This window comes from Stegostoma tigrinum, chromosome 8 (assembly GCF_030684315.1).
Source record: "Stegostoma tigrinum isolate sSteTig4 chromosome 8, sSteTig4.hap1, whole genome shotgun sequence".
NCBI classification, from domain to species: Eukaryota; Metazoa; Chordata; class Chondrichthyes; order Orectolobiformes; family Stegostomatidae; genus Stegostoma; species Stegostoma tigrinum.
In genome coordinates, this window is record NC_081361.1 from 46,561,883 (window position 1) to 46,585,610 (window position 23,728).

General features: G+C 39.3%; 1 protein-coding gene across 8 annotated transcripts in view; it reads right to left on the reverse strand.

The window, feature by feature from the left end:
• odr4 (odr-4 GPCR localization factor homolog) overlaps positions 1-23,728 on the reverse strand; it is a 97,230-nt gene that overhangs the window by 18,182 nt on the left and 55,320 nt on the right. For all 8 annotated transcript variants that reach the window (XM_059647853.1, XM_059647854.1, XM_059647851.1 and 5 more), the window contains 4 exons: positions 23,097-23,178; positions 11,136-11,321; positions 7,806-7,832; positions 2,800-2,859 (listed from right to left, as the gene is read on the reverse strand). In XM_059647853.1, the coding sequence (XP_059503836.1) occupies positions 2,800-2,859; positions 7,806-7,832; positions 11,136-11,321; positions 23,097-23,178 (355 nt within the window). The remainder of the gene's footprint in view (positions 1-2,799; positions 2,860-7,805; positions 7,833-11,135; positions 11,322-23,096; positions 23,179-23,728) is intronic.

Consider the following 23,728-nt stretch of genomic DNA (forward strand, 5'->3'; position numbering starts at 1 on the left):
ACTCATATTCCGCCTGGGAACACTGCAGCCTAATGGTATCAATGTGGACTTCACCAGTTTCAAAATCTCCCCTTCCCCAACTGCATCCCTGAACCAGCCCAGTTCGCCCCCTCCCCCCACTGCACCACACAACCAGCCCAGCTCTTCCCCCCCACCCACTGCATCCCAAAACCAGTCCAACCTGTCTCTGCCTCCCTAACCGGTTCTTTCTCTCACCCATCCCTTCCTCCCACCCCAAGCCACACCCCCATCTACCTACAAACCTCATCCCACCTCCTTGACCTGTCCGTCTTCCCTGGACTGACCTATCCCCTCCCTACCTCCCCACCTATACTCTCTCCACCTATCTTCTTTACTCTCCATCTTCGGTCCGCCTCCCCCTCTCTCCCTATTTATTCCAGTTCCCTCTCCCCATCTCCCTCTCTGATGAAGGGTCTAGGCCCGAAACGTCAGCTTTTGTGCTCCTGAGATGCTGCTTGGCCTGCTGTGTTCATCCAGCCTCACATTTTATTATCTTAGAATTCTCCAGCATCTGCAGTTCCCATTACCTCATCCAATCAAAGGTTGCTTTGATGATGTTAAACACCACTCTCTCACGTCACCTCGTTAGTTCAGCTCTTTTGTTTTTGCCCTTGTTTTGGCTAAGGCTGTATTGAATCAGCATGCAAGAAGCCCTATTCAAAACCAAACCATTCAGCAGGTTATTGCTTTGTAAGTACAATCAAATGTCACCATCAATACAATCTTCCATCACGTTTCTGATAATCAGGATTAGATGGATGGAACAGTAATTAGCCAGGTTGAATTTATCCTGCATACATCTGGCAACTTGCTACATGTAGATTCCTCTTCCAACATAGCCTATAAATTGTACAAATGTTCACAGCTGAGGTAAGGCCAGTGAGAGTGAAATCAAGAGGCTGTGCGTGCTCATTATCATTCATCATCTTTCTGTATTAACTGTGAGACTTTCACAGCCTAAGAAGCTGAAATGAAAAGGATATTGGGATTTAGGTAGTGTTGTGAAGAAAGCAAAAAGGCAGAAAATACAGGCAGAAAAATTTGTATCTTGTCATGAGGACTGGGTGTGATTTGGGACAACTGAGGAGGTTTAAATACTAAACCCAACTTGGTGTAACCCCAGTATTGCAAGGACCAGTGCTTCCATTCTGTCTCATCTCATTATTGCCAGAAGCACCTTCCAAATGGGGAAAAGGTTATATATTCACATTGCTCCTTCTCTGATGGCAGTTTGCTGCCTGGTATTTTGAGTCACTCACTTCTTTGGAAAACGAACCAAATGCAAGAGACTTGGAGCAACCCTGGGTGATGTTATCATACAATAGCTGCCTCTGTGTTTGCACATGAAATATGAGCTGTGGCTGTGAAATGTGTAATTGTGCAAACTGACATGAAGAATACTAAATGAAATATGTTATAATGCTTCTTGTAGATTGCAGATTGTGGGTAATGGGAATAGTATGAATTGAACAGCTAATAAGGCTCTTACCAGATGACTGTTCTTACCTAGACAATTCTAGTCACATTATGAATCTTTTTCCAACACTACCCTCCATGTCTATGAAGCTAAAACCATTGTAAATGATTAATTCCGTTCTTAAGCATAAAATTCAAAGACACTCAGGACAGTACTGAAGTGCTATACTATTGGATGTGCTGTTTTTCAGATGAGACTTTAAACCAAGGTCCCATCTGCATGCTCAGCTGGATGTAAAAGACTGAAAAGTGCAATTTCAAATAAGTTTAGGAGAATTACCCCCCTTGTATTGATGGATACTTATTGTTCAATTACATTACAACAACAGACACACATCGTTATCCCATATTGCATATAGTATTTCCTACATTACAACAGTAGATACACTTTGGAAAGTATTTAATTGGTTATAAAGTACATTGCGATGTTTGGTAGTTGTGAAAAGCACAACATAAACGCAAGCCTTTTGTCCTCTTACCGCCTGCCATCAGGTGCTGAGAGGCTTGCAATCATGTTGTCCACCCATCCCACCCATTAACAGCTGGTAGAGAACTTTTCTTCTCCTGTACCACATTCTCGAGCACAGCACCTGAGACCATTACTGCTGCTCTTGACCAGCTTCCGCAATTTCACCTCATAGAGACTTTCTACATGATTTGCAGCCACAGTGCATCTGTGCTTAAGAAGTGCCATCTGCCTTTAAATAGTATTTACTACTCCCAGTATCAGGCATCCATTTCCTGTATGCAGACAATGAACATAACATGTAGAATTGTCTGCATGCAAAATCATGTAAAAGAATGGATATTAAAAGACACACGTTAATCATGGGCCACAATTTACACACCTGTTCACTCTAATTTAAAACTAAGGTGGTTATTGTTAATGTAAATTGTTTTATCCATCTTTGGTCGTGAGGGGATGTGACTGGCAGGTCTTTCTTTTGGGGGAGGTGGTTCAGAGACGTGAGCAATCAGGTCCTTGAAATAGAAAGCTTCTTGAGCCTTCCAAATCATGACACCATCAAGTCCTGTTACCAAACAGATTCAATTTTGAACATTAGGATGAAAATAGTTCTACCCTTCTCCATGCCTTATATTTTACAAAAATGAGATTGCACACAATATTTTAGCCTGGGGGAAGACAAATTCCCCTTGATTAAGCTCTCCTTTGATAATTTTGTTTGAACGCTTTGTGAAATGGTATCACTGTCTGTTTCTAGAAAACTGGAAGATATACATAAATATAGCAAACACTCCAGCAAAAACTTGTGTTATCAATGACAGCTACATGTAACTTACCTTTGTACTTAAACCCTTCTGAGGCGTATTGACCTTCTGATTTCTTTGACAGGTCTTTGTCTTTAAACATTGAAAACAGAACTCTGATTAGTCAAAACTAACTTTATTTCATACACAACCAAGTATCAGATTTCTTAACCGTACTTCACTGTCACCCATGAATACCAGAACAGTAGTGAATAGACAGGATGTTATTTTTCACGACTCGTTCAAACCAGTTAACTTATGAGAAGCATCACAATTTCCAACTCCATTAATACTCTATGATTTTGCTACTTGTAGTAACTCTAATCTTTACAAAATGTTCGTGTTTTAAACTACCTTGTTTACCTTCAGGTAAAGCTGGGATTTCTGGAGAATCTGAGATAACAAGGTGTAGAACTGGATGAACACAGCAGGCCAAGCAGCAGAAAAAGGGCCCAGACCCGAAAGGTCAGCTTTCCTGCTCCTCTGATGCTGCCTGGCCTGCTGTGTTCTTCCAGCTCTACACCTTGTTATCTCAGATTCTCCAGCATTGACCGTTCGTACTAACTCTAGTGGAAATAATCTATCTCAGAAACATGCCTAGGTGTCTGATTGCCAGGGTGTGCACTGATACGGAAGCCTATTCAAAAATCTAGTGATAGTTTTCATCCTTTTACACAGTAACTCACCAAAAAGGGCAGTTGCTTAATGAGACACAAGTTGGGGAAAGCAACTACTATAGTGTGGAGAAAAAGAAAAAGCACTTATGGAAATGTAGGATGACTACAAGAGTTTGCTTCTGCTTTGAAACAAAAAAGAGAATAGGGCTTCTGCAGGTTTAAGAATTCCTGGTATATGAATGAATTGGTTTCTTGGAGAATACGTTGAGGAACCAACTAGGGCATGGGCTTCATTACATCTCTTAATATGTACTGAGAAGGGATAATTGATTTTGTTCTTACAAAAGAATCTTTAAGAAACAATGCCCAGAACATGTTAACATGTTCTGAGGAAGGGTCACCAGACCTGAAAGATTAACTCTGATTTTCTCTTCACAGACGCTGTCAGACCAACTGAGCTTTTCCAGCAACGTCTGTTTTTGTACTTTCAGTAAAAGCTGAACTAAAAATTTTAACTAGCAATTTGTCTGAACAATCAGAAACCCAACATCAGCTGATTTGAAGCAGAAGTTAATGACAGATGGAGATGAGATGAATCCTTCTGAATTAAAAAAAGAAGAATAAACATGAGTGAGATGTGGCAAGGCACACAGCTATCGTTCTCAAAAATAATTTTGGAACAAAGAAAGGGATTGCTTTTAAGGAAATTGAAACAGCTGCAGACACAAGAATGTTATGAAGAAAAGATACAAATCTTTAAATGTAATTGTTCTGGCTAGAAAAGAACTAGGCAAAGTTGAGGGCTGAACGTGATAACAATTCTTACAAGTTTGGCTGTAGAGCACTTAAACTAAATTTCTAGGGAGATGGGCACGGAGGTGAAAATCATTAGGTGCATAGACAAGGTGAGTAGCAAAGTTCTTTTGCCTAGGGTAGGGGATTTCAAAACCAGGGGGCATATTTTTAAGATTAGAGGAGAAAGATTTAAAACAGAGCTGAGGGGCAACTTTTTCCACGCACGAGGTGGTTCGCGTGTGGAATGAACTGCCAGCGGAAGTGGTGGATGCAGGTATGATAACATTTGAAAGATATTTGGATAGCTACATGAACAGGGAAGATATAGAGGGATATGAGCCAAATGCAGGCAAGTGGGAGTGGTTTAGTTTGGGAAACTCGGTCAGCACAGACGAGTTGGACAGAAGGGTCTAAAAAGTAGTAAAGAGGAATAAAGTGCATAAAGTGTTTCCTAATATTAGGAAGGATGCAATGCCATATTAAAAAGGAACTAACTGTGAAGAATACAGAGACAGATTTTCACTGTGCAAACATACAAAAAATAGTGAGTAAGACTGGTGAGCTATAAGTATAAATAGCCGCACAGCAATAATGGAAATGTAGGCTTAAAAATGTTCAAGGCTGGGCACTTAATATCCAAGGATATAGGTATTCGGAAAAGATTGAAAGGATGAAAGGGTAGGCTTCAAAGTAATAGACTTAATTAGGGAAGGTTTACAATGTTTGAAGGAGAGGATGTCCATTAGGCCAATACAGCATCGGTTGGAGCTGAGAAGCAAAATCAGGATAACCACACAACTGGGGTATCCAGCAAGCCTCTGAATAGTGATAGATCGAGCATTATATCAGCAGGAAATTAGAGAAATGCACAAAATCTACAGTTATGAAATGGGGGGACTTTAGTTATACACTTTCAACTAGGTTAATGCTAGATAAAATAAAGGAGGAGGAACTTTAAAATGTACTTGATGCCAAATATAGAGTGATGGCTGACAGTCCAGATGATACGAATCAACTGCATTGGATTATAAATAATCCAGGGGCTCTTGTTGTGCACTGGTAGTGTCCCTACCCCGAAGCCAGAAAGCCATGCTTCAAGTCCCATTTATTCCAGAGGCGTCTATTACATCTCTGAAAAAGCCGATAAGAAAATATAAACAAAATAGCAGAATGGGCAGAAAAGTGGTAACTGTAACTTAATACAAAGAAGTGAGGTTTTCAGAAGGGACAGATGGGCAATTTAGCTGTCACAGTTCTGAAGTGTATACAGAGAAAGAGGGACCTGGGGTTCATTTGCACGGATTTTTTAAGTTAACACAACAGGAAAGAGATACTGATCTTTAAAAAAAAACTCTGGCTAGGCCAAAACTAGAGCACTGCTTCCAGTTATGTTCATCACATTTTAGGAGAATGTGAGGGTCTTAAGGAACAAAACAGAATCATTCCAGGGATGAGAGATTTTAGCTACAAGATTAAGTAAGAGGTGGAGCTGTTTTCCTTAGGATTTTGGAGTTTGAAGTAAAGGTTTGATTGAGCAGTATGAGATTATGACATGATTAGCTGAGGTAGATCATGAAAAACTGTTTCTATTATTTGATAGTACAAAATATAGGTGAGACACATTTAAGGTTTGGGGGATAGAAGCTGGGAAGGATTGAGAAAAAATAGTGAGTTGTAATGACCTAGAATCTGCCACCCAGGAGGGCAGTGAATTTGGAGGCATCAGTAATTTCAAAGGAAAATTGAATGGGCACATGATGGAAGTAAACAGCAACATGAGGCCAGACTGTAGAATGGGACTGACTAGAATATTCTACACAGAGCCAACAGACTCAATGGGCTGTATGGATTCCTTCTGTGCCATTTGGTTTCATGACTTTTAAGAAAATGGATAACCATTTTAAAATTATGAGAAAGGGACAAAGGGATGCATTAATGTAGATAGCTTTCAGACTCGTGAAGTTGAATTTGATGTCTGTTGTCTCAATCTGTAGATTATTCTTGCTTTATATTTGTCTGTGGGAATCACATGCCGCTGGCTGGGTCAGAACATACTGTCCGTCCCTAACTGCCCATGAGAGGTTCTTTGAAACACTGAAGATCATGTGATATAAATACATTGGCAGTGCTAAATACAGGGACGTTTTGGATTCTGACCTGGCACCAGGGAGCATAGGCAATATAATCCCAAGTCAGGTTGATATATGACTTGGAGGGGAACTTGCAGATAGTGGTGTTCCCATTCAGTTAATACCCTTGTCGTTGTGTAATAGAGGTCATATATTTGGATACTGCTGCCAAAGGAGACTTGGTGAGTTGCTGCTGTGCATCTAGTAGATGGTACATAATACTGCCACTCTGCATTGGTATTGGAGGAAGTAAACGTTGAAGTTGGTGTATAAGGAGCCAATCAAACAGGCTGGCTACTGTGGCATGGATGCTGGTGGAGTTACACACATCCAGACAATTGGGGAGTATTCCATCAGCTTCTAAATTGTGCCTTGCAGATGGTGGGCAGGCACTGCAGACTTAAGTTATTCAGTGCATAATTCCTACTGCCTGACCTACTCTTGAAGCCACAGTATTTATTTGGATGGTCCAGTTCAGTATCTGGTCAATGATAACTGCCAGGATGTTGATAGTGGGGGGAGCTCAACAATGGCAATGCCATTAAATGTTGAGGAGAAATGATTATATTCTTGTCTTTTGAGATAGTCCCTACCTTGCACAATGTGGTGTAAATGTCTCCTGCTAATATTAGGCCAAACCTGACTGTTGTCCAGAGCTTGTTGCGTTTGGACACAAAATGCTTCAGTATCTGAGGAACCACAATTGATAAATATTGTGCAAACATTTCACTGCTGATCTTATGATGGAGTGAAGATCACTGACGAAGAAGCTGAAGATGGTGGGCTTAGGACACTAAGCTAAGGAATGCCTGCAAAGACTATCTGTAATTATCTGCAACGTTGACAAAAGGGAATCATACCAGCTATGGCCAAGGGTCTGAACAAATGGAGTAAAGCTATAAAATCTGAACAACATTGTTCAAGTCTGAACAGAATTAACTCACATTTGAAGACATGAATGAAATTTACATCCAAGATATAAACAACAAACTAAGCTTTTAAAAGCCCACTACCCTTAAACTTTGACAACATTGACCACTATAAACTAACCAGTAAAATTTCCAAAATCTGCAACATGTAATGAACTGTTTCACACTGAATGACAATTGCAATATTAAAGCATGTAAAGGAATACAACCATAGGAAAGAGATAATGGGAACTGCAGATGCTGGAGATTCCAAGATAATAAAATGTGAAGCTGGATGAACACAGCAGGCCAAACAGCATCTCAGGAGCACAAAAGCTGACGTTTCGGGCCTAGACCCTTCATCAGAACCATAGGAAATGTAGTTTTTAAATTTATATTTTAGGAAAGAGTTATCAAATTACATGAAAGTAAAATGCAGGACACTCCATTTTTTTCCTTTAGTATGACATCTTAATTTTTACTATGTGAAAACTGTCACCATTACCTAGAATTTCATATATATTTCTCACTCTTCACATTGACTAATGAAAGACTCATAATTCCCATTTGTTGATTCTGTTGAATTTTACCTTGGAGTCTTTCAGTCCCCAACTCTTCTGTAGTTGTTGCATCCAAGAACAAAACAAAAATGAAAAATATGTTAACGGTGGATAGTAAATAGAAGCATTTTCTATACTTACATACAGCTACAACTTAAAATGAGTATTGCGTAAATATACAAAATTTCTAGTTTAGTGAAGGCATTTTGGATTCACTGCCTGAATTGTCTTCCTGTAAAGAGATTTTCCCCATAACCCTTCATTCCCCTACGGAGAAGGAAGGATGTTGATAGTTCAGATTAAGTGATCGGAATGTGAGATTGGCAGAACAATGGTGTGCCTAACTTCTAGACTTGAAAGAGTCTGAAGGAGACTTTGTTGCAAATATTAAGCAAATAGACAAGACAGTCAGAGAAGGTTCATTAGGCTGATTTACTATAGGATGTGCTTTTCTTATGGAACAGATTGAGTTGGTTGGGCCTTTATTCATTAAAGTTTAGAAGAATGAAAGGACATCATATTAAAACATATAACATTTTTAGGGTAACTTGACAAGGTAGATGCTGAGTGGTTATTGCCTTTTGTGGGACAGTCTAGGACCAGAGGCATTAAGCTCAGACTTAGTCAGAGTCAGGGGTTGACCATTTAAGAGAGAGATGAAGAGGTTTATTTTTTATTTTCAGAGAGTAGCAAATCTGTGGAATTCTTTATCACAGGTCATTGTTGACATTTTTTAATAGACTGACAGGTTCTTAATCTGTAAGGGAAGGGTTATGGGGATAAGCCAAAGTGAAGTTAAGATTATTAGATCAGCTATGATCACACTGAATGGTAGAGCAGACTCAATAAGCCAAATGACCTACTTCTGCTTATTTATCTCATGTGTCCAATTGATATTCAACATGAAAGAATACTGTTTCATCAGCTGAGTCAGTAAATGTGCCCGTAATCAGTAGGTGTTTCCTTGTTCCTGTTTGACCTGATGCCATAAGGCTTCTTGGGGTCTAAATTCTACATTAAGGGCACATGGGCAATTCCCTCCTAACTATATTTCCCCTGTTTAAATACTTGAAGAAACTCTTACTTTCTGTTTTCAACTATGAGCCAACATTTTCTCAAACTCTTTCTCCCTCTTAATTTTTTTTACTGGTTCTTAAAATCTAACTAATCTTCTAACCTAATATTATTGTTTGCAGAACCGTACTGTTTCTCTCAATCTGATACAATTGTTAATTTCCTCATTTAGTCACAAATAGTGCATCCTTCTCAAACAATCTTTCTTTCTCATTGGATTAAATGTTTCCTGGAAGTTATTAAATATCTCCTTAAAAGTATGCCATTGCTACTATTCCATCTTTTTTTTCTAATCAAGGGTGCTAGTTTACTTTAGCTGACTTTTGACTTACGCACCTATCTGAAATGTGCACTTCTCCCCTTCAAACTGAATGTAAATTTCTGTCATGTTATAACTGCTGTCACCTAGAAGTTTGTTTACCATGAGATTGTTGATTAATCCCATCTCAATGCTCATTATTAGGTTTAGAATAGCTTGCTTCCTGGTTAGCTCTAGAATGTACTTTAAAAAAATTGTCTCAACTATATTTGCCAATCTGTTTTGCATAATTAGTGTGTCGACTGAAGTCACCCATAGTTGATGCGGTATATTTCTTAAATATCCTATCCTTCTGTTCCCAGATGCTCCGCCCTACACCGTAACTATTGTTAGGGGGGCCTACAAACTATTCCCACAAGTGACTGCTTACTGTTATTACTTCTTACATCTACATAAACTGAATCTATATCTTTCTCTTACAGACAATGGGCTATTGAAGCTGAAAAGCCACTAGCAGTTTTGGAGCCAGGAGCTAGCATTGTAAGTGCTTTCTGAGTTGTGTGCTGTTTTATGACTTTAGAACAATTATTACTTGTAAATCCCTAGTCTGTACATGAATATACTTCAGCAAATAGGAAGCCAAGATTCAATAATGAGAATGATCAGTGACAGACAGAATAACTTATATTTTACGTACAGAAAACATAATTCTATTCAGAGAAAATAACCATGGACGGAAAAGTACAGGAGATCAGAATCCTCCCAACCCCAAACGCCACGGTGAGTTGATAAGACTAGAAAGAAGTTGGTCTTTCAGCCAAAACTTCTGCCACATAGAGGAGCTGCAGCCAATCTGATCAGCTGGAATCTCAATGGCACTACTGGCACTGCAGACATGCTCTTGAAGGAGGCCCAATAGATCCTGGAGGGAGGAAGCTCAAAGCTATTGGAGAGGGAGTGTTTTCCAGCCTTAGGGAGAGGGGATAAGATGGGTGTGTTGGGCTGGGGATTGCATATCAGCAGATATGAAGGAAGGGCAGGCACTATGCTCATAGGCAGAATTCCCAACAGGCAAAGGGCACCACCAAAGATAAAGATTGCTAAACACTCTGGCCAATCAGTCTATCTGCTGTATTTTATTCCAATAATGACCCAACAAATCAGCACCCTCTTTTCATGCAGTATAAATTACCGTCTATTTTTTCCTGTTCTGTTTCTGATATCCTAGATCTGATGAAACAAGATGAACAGCTTTGACTCTTGTCCCCTATTAGCAATTGTTAAAAGTTCTATAATACCAAGCAATTATTTAATTAAATATACTGCTCATCATTCCCACCATCACTTGTAATAGCAAATTTCCTTTTAGTTGAGCAAACTGTACCTGCCTGAAACTATGGTCTTAAGTAACACAAATAAGGAGCCGGTGGACCATTTAGGATTCAACAGAACTGCTTGATGCCTGTTAATGTTATTGTAGTGCTGATGAATGCTTGAATATGACTGAGCTGTCACAATAACAATCTACTACCATATCTTCAGAATTTCACCTGAAATTTTCTTGGGTTTTTCTTACCTTAGTCATGCTAACCTGGACAAACTGACCGAGGATACGATATCTGCAACAGTCTTTCAATATTAATTGTGCCATGAAGAGATATAGTTGCAGTTTCCTAACACCCACCGAAAGGTGAATATCAATTGATCAGTATAGTTCTTGTTAGCAGTCTTTTCTTTTTAAATCAAGATTTACGACAGACAACTCTGTCAGCAAACTCTAAATCTCTATTTAATTTCCTTTAGGTCAATCAAATATTATAACAGAACATTACTATTAATTATTAAGTTATTCAACCAGCTTAAAAACTAAGCTTAAAGTGAAGTCCTAATACAGAAAATCTTTTTAATACATACACATCTAACAATGCAATTGAAAGCAAGTAATATTTAGTGCCCGTACCAAATCTCTAATTTTAAAGGAACAGTTTGTTATAGGTTTGCTTGATAAAGAAAGATAAATGACTCACCCAACATGATTTCTTCTACCCGATCCAACTGTGCTGGGTGTAGTTCATAATCCAACAATTCCTTGTAACGTTCTTCCAGCTCTTTACTTCCCTCATCTGAAAAGCCATAATCACAAAAAGCAACACCGGAGGGCAACACTGAGGCAAATACCCTGTGTGGAGCTTTGAGGCTTCCAGAATCACCATCTGATGAAAAACAGAATGCAAAATTAATTTTTAGATGAGACGGCGGTGTTGCACTTTCACCGCATACATTATTTAAGCTGATAAAAAAAAGCATATCAACTAATGGGTGCTGAACACTTGCTCAGCAAGCATTTAAATTTCTCTGTTTCAAATTACACTACTGCAGTTCACTCACAGATAAATATAGAAATATTGAGGTAGAGGAATTGAGAGGGGTGAGGGAGATGGATACAGAGAGAGACCGAGAGATAAACTGATTGATTCTGAAGAAACAAAGAATACAGTCAGTCAGCATAAACCAGCACAAGCTCAGAGAAGATAGAGTGTGGTGAGACCAGGGGTAACAGGAGCCTTGCTACTTTTTGGAATGTATGGAAAGAAGGTATTGTCAAAAAGACCATTTCAGAATTCAAGAAATTTACTTCTACATGACTTACAATGTATAAATATCTGATGAATCCTCAGAGCTGACTCAGGGTGCTCTCTCAGAATCTTTTTGGTGGTAGACTCTCCCAACAATGGCTCAATAAATGACTGTTGACCTGTACCTTGATTATTGCTTCTGAGTTTATTTTATAAACAATCTACCACAACAGTTTGAATCATGAATAGGACAGTCTGTAAAATGGGTGAGTAGATTTTACTTTCCACCTGTAGTTAGTCCAGCAAGGTTGGAAACAATCTGGTTGGGTAGTAAAAGAATCTGAATGAGCACTTGGGGCAAGGGGTGCGAAGGGAAGGCCATGGATGCCATGCCAAATCTGCTCTGGGGAATCGGTGCTGGGGAGTGGGGACTGAGAAGTAAAGTCCACGCTGGACAAGCCTTGCTGGGGCTAGGTCAGTTCTGTGCAGGACTTTGTGCACTTGGACCAGAAACAGAATAGGTTGGGGGAAATTTGGGAAAGCCACACAGGTGAGGGAGCTCTATGTATGCAAGATAAAGGTGCTGTATGGATTTGAGAAATGACTGCGCAGGAATAGGTTGGAGAATGTATCAGAGATAATAGGAACTGCAGATGCTGGAGAATCCAACATAACAAGGTGTGGAGCTGAATGAACACAGCAGGCCAAGCAGCACGTTAGGAGCAGGAAGGCTGATGTTTCAGGCCTAGACCCTTTCAGGCCTGAAATGTCAGCTTTCCTGCTCTTAAGATGCTGCTTGGCCTGCTATGTTCATCCAGCTCCACACCTTGTTATCTAGGTTGGAGAATGTCTGGTGGAAAGAAAGAGGAAAGATTATGATTTTGACTGATGAGCTGAGGGCTCCATCATGAGTTTCATAATGAGACAACAAGCAAAATTAGTCAACAAAATGCATGGGGACTGTTGGGACTCACATAACACACCTCCCAAACTGAAAAGTTGGCGGGCGGTTCAAAACAAAGGCCGAGAGTAGAAAGGAATGATAACACTTACTAATCAATACTTCTAACTGGTTAGAAAAATGATTGGAAAGATCCTGGGGAAAGGCTTGTAGTGAGCAGAGTGAACACTGAGTGGGTGGAGCCCACACATTACCATCAGCAACTGCCCCGACATGTGAGGACATTAACCCTATAACCCCTAGGTCAATAACTAGCGAAACTAATAGATCCAGGAAAAGGAGTACAGCTAAAACACAAGAATGAAGAAATAATCATCATTTTAAATTTGCAATTATACAGATAAGTTAATGTTAATACATCAGGAAAGCGCTAGTCAGTGGCTGCATCTGGTGTCAATAAGGGTAGAACAGCTAAAAACTGGCGGGGTGGGTAAGACATCCATCCTGATGTAACAATTCACAACTGCTCACAGCACTATAGTGCAAGAAGGCAATAACCCTACCCGATAATTAGAACATTAAAGAATATTAGGATATTGTTCATAAGACATCTGTTCAAATCTCTGGACATGGTGCCAACTGTATTTTTTGATTTTAATTTGAAAACAAGCTGTTATGTTGTTCAAGGTCAAGTTGTTCTCATTTTGGAGACTTCCAATTTGAATTTAGAATAAGAAATATTGTGTGTAAAATTCTGTAGGTGGCCAATTCTCAAAACCTATTTTAACGTGTTTTGTAAACATCTAATTCAACTCAGCTCTGAAAAATGTTTAAGAGAAAATATGGAAAATGTAAAGGTATGAGCTATTTGCTTCTATTGTAAAGGTAATCCTGGAAATGCTAAAGGGGGTTTTGAGACAACTGAAAACAAAGTAGAAATTCCAATGAAGGACAATCAAAATTTACACAGTCAGTTTGAAATGATCAGAAGATTTCAGCAGTTTTCTAAACAAAGAATAATTACAATATGACATGGCTTGGTGACTTGGGCCCTGCCCCCTTTTCAAACCAGCAGATAGTTAACTCTTTCTGCTGGCAGCTATCATTTACTTTCATCATACACTTTCCGGATTGCTGGACGCAAAGTTGCACATATCTAATTTGGACCAAAGGTTTTTGCCTTTTAGAGACGGGCCTTGACCCAGGAAGGACGTATGTTACCTTCTGAGGCAAAGCTGGAGAACAGGAAAATTTAATTTCATCTCTTTGGTTTCTGATCTAGAAGAATCATTTTAAACCACCAAACCTAGATAATTGTTTCTGAAATTGGGATTGATAAATAATTTTATAGAAGTTTCAAGCACTCAATGGAAAATTATATGAAGTTTAAGAAACAGCACAGTGATATAAGTGATAGATTGATTCGGGAGCTGTTAAGGAAGACATAGAGCATTACTGTGTATCCTTGAACAGCTGGGTTTAATGGCAACCTAAGTAAAAGGGAACTTTCCTGTAGTTGTATGGACACACATGAAGTCTGTAATGTTTAAGGCAAGTCAAAGGGATTATTTAATTATTGTAGGACCCTTTATGAAGAACTTTGCTAAAGTGCTGCATCCAAACAAGAATTGTCAAAAAGAGGGTAAGCTAAAGGGATTCTATCAGTTGTAGTTCACTCAGCCTTAAATGCTCAATCAATACAAGAACAAATAGACACATTAGTTCTAGGAAGGTGATAAATTCTGAGGGGTACATGTTACTATGAATTTGGAATATTTTGTTATATGTCTAAAGGAATTCAGGAAGTTACTTTTTAACTTTTGGAAACTGGAGATAACTAATTGTAAAACAATTAATTGACAAGAATCATTAGTTTGTGTGATCAAATATGAATGTTGATTTCTGTTTTAAGAATATTGAGGGAATATTTTGATTGGATAGTGACAGGAAAATGAACATTGAATGCAAAGAACCCACCTTGGGAACAGTTAAATGAGATATTTCAAAAAAATGGAAAACATTCATAGGCAATTGAATTCACAGCTTCTCTTCAAAATATCTATGCCTGTGATCTAGAAGTTTTAAGAGAACTGGAATGAACGATTTTGCCAAAAATATGAGGACTCAGTGTACAGGATACATTTCCCCCTCTGTAGTATTAGGCTTAATGATTATGCCTCCAAACCAGATTATCAAGGGTTAATTGGACATGACAATGAGCAATTTTAGTGGATAAATACATGAAAAACATGCCTGGTGTAAAAAAAGTTTCAGCTGGGAAGTAACTGCATAAACTTGGTTGTCTGTTGGATTTTTTAGTGTAGTTAACATGGACCCATCTGGAGATGTTTTCAACTTATTTTCTGCATAATGCAATGTCTGGAGAAGTACTGAAAGTACTAAAAATGGCAAAACAGCATGCAACCAGAATAGTATTAAGATCATGACTTTCGCCATCGGATTAGGGTTCATCAGACCGGGATGTTCCCCATCGGACTGGGCTCGTGAGACTAGGGCTTTTCCCATCACATCAGGTACATGAAAGTGAGCCATGGACCTTCCCTATCAGACTAGGGGCTCATCAGTGCAGTGCCATGGTACCTAAGATGGAGCTCTAAGTGCCAGCCTTCATCCAGGAGTGTCCAACAGGCAGATTGCAGCAAGACTCACTAGTTGAATATGTCTAAACTCATTTAAGCTAATAGTTCCACTCATTACTTTGCAAATGTCTAAAGCAGATTAAGCTAATAAATTTGTTTTATATCAGAGTGCATCTGTCTTCATGTAGTCATTTTGATCAGACCTTATAAAGCCTGTTCAGTATTTTCAGCTTAACACTACACCCCAAAAATTGATCTTTTGACCTGAAGAGCAACAAAATATACCTTAAATGATGAGGCTTCATAAAGACTCTAGCTTTAACACTTTCAAAAAAGGCGACGTAGATAAAGAGGGAACTGTTGAATCCTTTAAGTTAATTTGATAATTAAGGCATGTGTGTTTATCGAGTCACAGCGATATAGTCATAGAGCTGTACAACATGGAAACAGACTCTTCGGTCCAATTCATCCATGCCGCCCAGTTTTCCCAAACTAACCTCGTCATATTTGCCTGCTTTGGCCATTATCCTTCTAAATCTCTGCTCGGCTAAACTTGTCCTCTCACCAAACAATTTCCTCTTTAATTCATCTCACTTCTGCCAAGTCACAAGAGTGGCAATGCGCACCCACGTATCCCTATTATGCCTGCCTCTCTATGGGGGTGTGTGGAACAATCCTTGTTCCAGTCCTACACTGGCCCCCTCCCACAACTCTTTCTTTGTCATATCAATGACTGTTTTGGTGCCCCTTAATACTTCCGCCTGCACCTTGAAAAAATTCAATTTCCACTCCTCCGTAACTTTCACATTGTCCATTTCTGACAATTCCCTTCCCTTCCTTCACCTTTCCGTCTCCATTTCAGGGAATAAACTATCCACTGCCATCCATTACAAAGCTACTGACTCCCATAGCTACCTTCACATCCCATGTCCTGCAAGGATTCCATCCTACTGTCCCAGTTTCTTCGCCTACGTTGTATCTGTGTTGTACTTTCCAAGTCAGCACTGCTGACATGGCTCGCTTCATCCATAATCGTCACTTGCCACCCACTGTGGTTAACAGGACCCTCAACTGCATCCGACCTATCACCCGTGCTTCTGTCCTTGCCCCTTCCTATCATTCACAACGGCGTGATCAGGTCCTCCTCATTCTCACTTTTTGTCCCACCAGCCTCCGCATTCAAAGAATCATTTTCTGCCATGTCAGACAACTCCAGCAGAACAGCATCACCAAACACATCTCACCCTCACTCCCCCAGTCTGCATTTCGCAGGGATTGTTCCGACCAGGACATCCTAGTCCATTCCTTGACCAGCAACACCACCTGCCCTCCCCATGTAAATGCAGAAGTTGCAACACCTGTCCTTTCACCTCCTCCCTGCTCAGCATCCAAGGGCCTAAACTGTCTGTCCAGGTGTAGCAACACTTCACCTGTACCTCCTTCAATCTTGTGTATCACATTCGCTGCACCCAATCTGGCCATCTTTACACTGGAGAAACCAAAGCAGGGTGGGTAACCACTTTATAGAACACCTCTGATCTGTGCGCAAGCATGGCCCTGGCCTTTTAACACAGCATCCTGCTCCCATGCTCACTTGTCTGTCCTCACCATGCTGCAATGCTGCAGTGAATCACAGCCAAAACTGGAGGAACAACATCGCACCTTCAAACTAAGCACTTTAAAACCTTCTGGGCTCAATATTGAGTTCAACACCTTCAAATTATGAACCCATTCCTTTCCTTTTTTTTAAACTTTGCAGTATTTCAAAAGTGGCCTAATCAATGTTCTGCACAACTGCAACATGACCTCCCAGCTCCTATACTCAATGCAACTGCCCATAACAGGCAAACATACCAAATGCCACTTCCAAGGAACTATGAACCTTCGCTCCAATGTCTCTTTGTTCAGCAACACACCCCAGGACCTTACCATTACAGGTTCAAGTCCTGCCCTGATTTGCTTCTCCAGCACCTCATATTCATCTAAATTAAACTCCATCTGCCACACCTTAGCACATTGGCTGATCTGATCAAGATCTCATTGTACGCTGAGGTAACTTTCTTCGCTGTCCACTACACCACCAATTTTGGTGTCATCTGCAAACTTACTATCCATATCGTAAGGCATAGGAGCAGAAATTAGGCCATTCAGCCCAATGAGTCTGCTCCGCCATTCAATCATGGCTGATAAATTCGTCAAACCCATTCTTTTGCTTTCTCCCCATAAACCTTGATCCTCTTGAAAATCAGGAACCGATCTATCTCAGTCTTAAATATACTCAATGGCCTGGCCTCCACAGCTTCTGTGGCAGTGAATTCCATAGATTCACCACTCTCTGGCTGAAGAAGTTTCTGCTTATCTCCATTCTAAAAGGTCTTCTCTTTACTCCAAGGCTGTGTCGTCGGGTTGTGGAGTCTCCTACCAATGGAAACATCTTCCCAACATCCATTTTGTCCAGGGCATTCAGTATTCTGTAAGTTTCAATTAGATCCCCCATCTTTCTTCTAAACTCCACTGAGCATAGTCCCAGAGTGCTCAAATGTTCCTCATATGTTCAGCTTTCCATTCCTGGGACCATTCTCGTGAACCTCCTCTGAACCTGCTCCAGGGGCCAGCACATCCTTCCTGAGATATGCGGCCCAAAATTACACACAATACACCAAATATGGCCTGACCAGAGCCTTATAAAGCCTCAGTAGTACATCCTTGCTTTTATATTCAAGTCCTGTCAAAATAAATGACAACATTGCACCTGCCGTCCTGACTACTGACTCAACCTGCAAGTTTAGCTTGACAAAATCCTGGACAAGAACTCCCATCTTATTCTTGTAGACTCCAGTGAATATAATCCTAGCTGATCCAGTATTTATATATCAATCCTGCTGTCCCAAGAATCAGTCCAGTACATCTTTGATGCACTTTCTCCACAGTCAGACCATCTTTCCTCTGATAATGAGAACTAAATTGCACACAGTACTCCAGGGGGAGTCACACCAAGCCCTGTATAATTACAGAAAGTCATTCCGGTTCATGAACTTGATTCCTCTTACTATAAAGGCCAACATTACATTTGATTTCTTCACCACCTGCTGCATCTGCATGATTAATTTCAGCAACCGGTACATAAGGACACCCGGTCTCCTTGCACCACCCTCTTTCCCAATCTATCATCATTCAGGTAATCATCTGCTTTCTTGTTTTTGGTACCTAAAGTGGGTAAACTTCTCATTTATCCCTATTGTACTTCATCTGTCATGCATGTGCCCATTCACACAACTTATCCAAATCATAGTGAAGCATCTCTGCATCCACCTCATAGTTCGGTCTCCCAACCAGCTTTGTGTCATCTGCAAACTTTAGATATTATATAAATAATTTAGATTAAGGAATTAAGTGCATATGATGAATAGTTGGGGTCCAAGTGCTAACCCCTTCAGGACCCCACTAATCACTGCCTATGACTCAGGACAAGACCCACTTATATTTATTCACTGTTTCTCCCCCATGTTAGTCTATCCCCAATCCCTAGCATTCTAATCTTACACGCTAATCTCTTACATGGGACCTTATCAAAACCCTTCTGAAAGTCTAAGCAAACCATATCCACTGGCTCTCCCTTATCAACTCTATTAATACATCCTTGAAAATTCCAGTAGTCTGGTCAAGCAAGATTCCCTTCTTGTAAATCCATGTCATCGATTCGGTCACTGCTTTCCGAATGCTCTGTTATTAAATTGTTTATAATGGGTTGTAGCATTTTCCCCACTATTGATGTAGTGGAGTTACATTAGCTATCCTCCAATCCATAAGGATTATTCCAGAGTCAAGACAGCAGTCATAAAGGAACCTTGAAATAATTTGAAATGCTGGATACAGTATCATGTACTTACACTCAATTATTTAGAGGGTGTTAACTAAATGTCATAGTGAGCAAGAATATGAAAATTAAAAGATGATTAGAATCAAAGATTTAGTGGAAGCTGTGGAAACACCCTCACACTCAGCTGTATTATAAGTCCAAAAGGACCAACTGGTGGTGGACCCCCAGCAGTTGGGTAATCGAGGGGCAGATATAGCCGCAAAGGAGGTAAATACAGTAAAATTGCACAGAAACATTGGTTAGCCAGTGGAATCAAATACAGATAGACTTCACAGGGCCTCTTCTACCCAGTAAGGGTGAACAGCATTGTCTAGTCATCATTTACCAAGTAACTTCAAATGATATACACAACACATTTCACTCTTCAGAAACAAATTCAAGCCTTAAAGGATTGTATTATCAGATAGATATTACTACCTGGTGGGAGCATTTGTGAACTAGGGATCAAGAATACAAATACACCCATAGATCTGGATCTTCTTACGTGTCTTGGTAATAATTCAAATACTAATAGGCATATGCCTGACGTGCTTCATTTCCCACACAAGGAAGGCACACAAGAAGTGGAAAGTTAGATTTACCAATCAGGGTAATAAGGTTATGGACTATTTGCCTGGAATAAAGGGTCGATTAATACAGATGATCTAACCACTCTTTACAAACCTAAACTGGATATCTGGCCAATATCAATGGTGGCAGAGAGTAAACGGTTGGTCACATCTGTTGCTCGGTTTTTGACCACAGGGCTGAGCAGAGGGACTACTAGCAGACAATTTGGGCATGACATGAATTAACATGTATAATCCATTCGGAGTTCCAGCTGGGATTAGAATGAGGGAGAGTTTGAGTTAACTCCATAAGCTTAATAAAAAAAAATTTAAGATTCATTTATTCTTATTCAAGAAAGTAGTCAAATGAAAAAGAACATTATTTCAACTGCACAAACACAAGAGGTTGATGCAGCAATCAGGCAGTTTCTATGAAAATGTAACATGGTTGAAGCAGGATTAACCCCGAGGCCTTATTTGGAAATGAAAAGTGAGGATGACCCCATATCCATATATAGGGAAGGCAATGGCCTAGTGGTATTATTGCTGGGCTATTAATCCAGAAACCCAGATAATGTTCTGGGGACCTGGGTTAGAATTCTACCACAGCAGATGAATTCAATAAATATCTGGAATTAAGGGTCTAATTAAGGTACCACAAATCCATTGGCAGTTGTTGGAAAAACTCATCTGGTTCACTAATGTCCTTTAGGGAAGGAAACTGCCACCCTTACCTGGTCTGGCCTACATGTGACTCTAGACCCTCAGCAATGTGGTTGAGTTTTAAACTGTCTTCTGTGCAATTAGGCATGAGCAATAAATGCGACACCCTCATCCCGCAAATGAATAAAGAAAAAAAATCACAACATTACAACAATATCCAGAAGCAGCATAGAAATGGGTTTCGGCCCAGAAAAAGGAATTTCTGGACATGGCCAGTGTAATTGCAAAATAATGGTGAAAGCCAATAGTATACTGAAGACAGTCTAAACATAAGTCGATCACGGCAGCTGTAGGTTAAACAGTTACCTCAAGACTTGAAGTGAAGTAATACAGTTAATCAGTCACAGGACACAAGTCTTACAGTTCAGACTAGTAGTCTAAAGAAGCAGAATCACCACAAGGACAGGCAAACCTAGGCACTGGGAAATGCAGATTTGAGCAGAATTTTAGCACTCTGAAAATACTGAAAACCTTGTCAGGCGATCAATTATGGGCTCACCAGAGATAACTTTCACAATGATATTATCATACAAGTTAAACACAGGCACTATCAAAGACGGGGAACTTAAACATTAGAAAAAAGTTGACTGGCAGCGAAACAATAACTTGTGTGTATGCCACTTTAAATGGAATGAAACACTCAAAATTGCTGGATAGAGGCCTTGCATAATTAAATTTGATGTCAAGCAAAATAAGGTGATGTTAGGGCAGTTGGATAAGAACGTGGTGAAGGAGATAGAACTTAACGAGTATCTTAAAGGGGGAAAAGTGGAGAAATCAAATTGTTTTAGGGGAGGGGGGGAATTCCAGAGCTTAGGGCCTTAGCAATTCAAGGCACAGCCATCAATGGCAATGACTACAATGAATGATTAAATGTAGACCATTCTCATGCTCTTCATGCTTCTCAAAACACTTCAATGTAACCTCTCCTTCATAACTAAACACTTCCTTTCAATTATTAAATTTATATAGAATTATATAAATGTCATCTTTTACAAATAAAGTCCTTCCCAGTGCCATAACTTACATAACCTCTGAATAGATTGTTGATCTTTCACTACTATCCAACAGGACTTCAGATACAAATTACTTCTAAATTTCTGTCAATGCATGTGGAAATACAGGATTTTGTTTCCATTACTTTTCAAAATTGAGAAACATATTTTTAAATAAATCTTATCTGTTTTATATAGAATCATAGCTTGGCCACAGCACAGGAGGCTGGCTACTCAGCCAACTGTACCTGTACCAGAATTGTGTAAGAATGACTTAAAATAGTCCCATTCATTTTTTTTTCCAGTAGCTCTGCAATTTTATTCTCTTCAGACAGTTATTCAATTTATTTCTGAAAATCTCAAATATGATTTTAAACGATTCCAAAGATCCAGATTCAAGTGATTATCTTCTTATTAACTTGTCACTACTTCCATCAGATGGCCTGTGTTAACTGGCCTGATATAATTAGACCTTCAGAGCCACCAGATTCATTTTTATTTCATGACAGCCAAATGCCGGACTTGCTTATCCCCATATAGAATGGTTACAAACAGCCTGCTGAAAGATTCAAAAGGAAAACACTGCAGATGCTGGAAATGCAAAATAAAAACAGAAATGCTCAAAATGTTCAACTTGTCCAGTGGCATCTGCGGAGAGACAAACAGTGGTTACATTTCAGAATAATGATATCTTTAGCAGAACAAGTCTTACAGAAGATCATCAACCTGAAACTTTGAGTTAGTTTCTCTCTGCAAATACTGCCAGCCTGTTGAGAATTTCTAGCATTTCCTCTTCCTTGGCAGAGAATTTCACATGGTTAGAGCTTTTGTTTTTGTCTGAGTTAGAGCTAGTAATCTCTGCCAGCAGAAATACACAACACTTACTTGAACTCAGAGAGCGCAGGAATAGCATGGCAACATCCAAAATGTGCACTTACGTCAATTGGAATAGCACAATTCACAGTATTGGTATACTTTTCACTGTCACTATTACTGTCTTATTTTTGGGACACTAGCTTGCAGCATCATTTAGAACTGGATGCAAATGATGTGTGTAATAAATATACTGCCCAAGGCATACTTATTACTGAGGGTCAATGGTCAGTCATCAATGGTGCCCTGGGATACCGCAATAATGTGCCCTCGAACTATGAAAAAGATCTATACCTGAAGGCTCTCTCAGTTGCAATCCTTTATCTATTAAAATACCTGCAAGGTAACATACTTAAGTAAAAATGGATCCTATCCACACTATCCACCAGTGGATGGAAACAAAAGTTAATCATTAAACAACTGGCAAGCGTAAGTTTCGCACAGATAGCAGGAAGACAAACATGAAAATAAATGGTGAATTCCCTATGACATTAACATCATTCAATGTGTTAGGCAAACATTAATGCAATAATGAAATCTCAGCTTTTTGAATATCAAAATATTAATATTCCTAAACATTATTCTAGGCGCATAACATTAAAAATTTGAGCTTAACACTAGAAATACTTCATTAAAGAATATAGGGAGAAATCAGTGGGATATCTGAAACTAAAACAGAAGTTGCTAGAGAAACTAAACAGGTCTGACGGCATCTGTGGAGAGAAAACAGGATTAATGTTTCAAGTCCAGTGATTTACCATCAAACGTTAACTCTGTTTGCTCCCATAGATGCTGCCAGACCTGTTGAATTTCTCCAGCAATTTCTGTTTTTGTCTTGGATCTCCAGCATCTGCAGTTTTTGCTTCATTTCAATGGGGTATCTGTTACATACCAACATTTTTGTTCAGAATTTGATCCTCAAATACCATTTCACAGCGGATATACACAGTGTTCAGCACATCTCTTTTTAGAGCCTAGAAAAATGAGTTGATTAATTGTTACAACTGGGTTACTATTACAATAAATACTACAAATTTCAGCAAGATAACAGCATTCTTAATATGCGTGCATCTGTTATTCCTCGCTTACAAATAAAGATAACTGAGATTTGAAATCAAATGACAAGTATTATACCCGTAATACATATATACCAATGTTGTTTTTCTGAAGTCATCAATTCTAAAGTACTAGGGATAAAATTACATGCAGTTAACTGGAAGTATGTTTTAGAAATGAGGCAATAAAACATATTACAACTCGAAGTTGAAGTTAAGTCTTAAAATTTATTTTATGATTAAACATGGATGAGTGCTCTGTTTGTGTTAACTGAAAATAACAGGGAATGAGATTTCATCAACAACTGAAATTATCCAAATTTTGGCAGAGGAATAAATATTGAATTATGCTTTAAATTATGCCTTGCTAGTTTTATTTTTCCATGCTAATTAATAATCCTACTTACTTGTTTAACAACAGAACAGCACTGTCACTTCAATTATATATTATTTAATTGCATGCTGACTA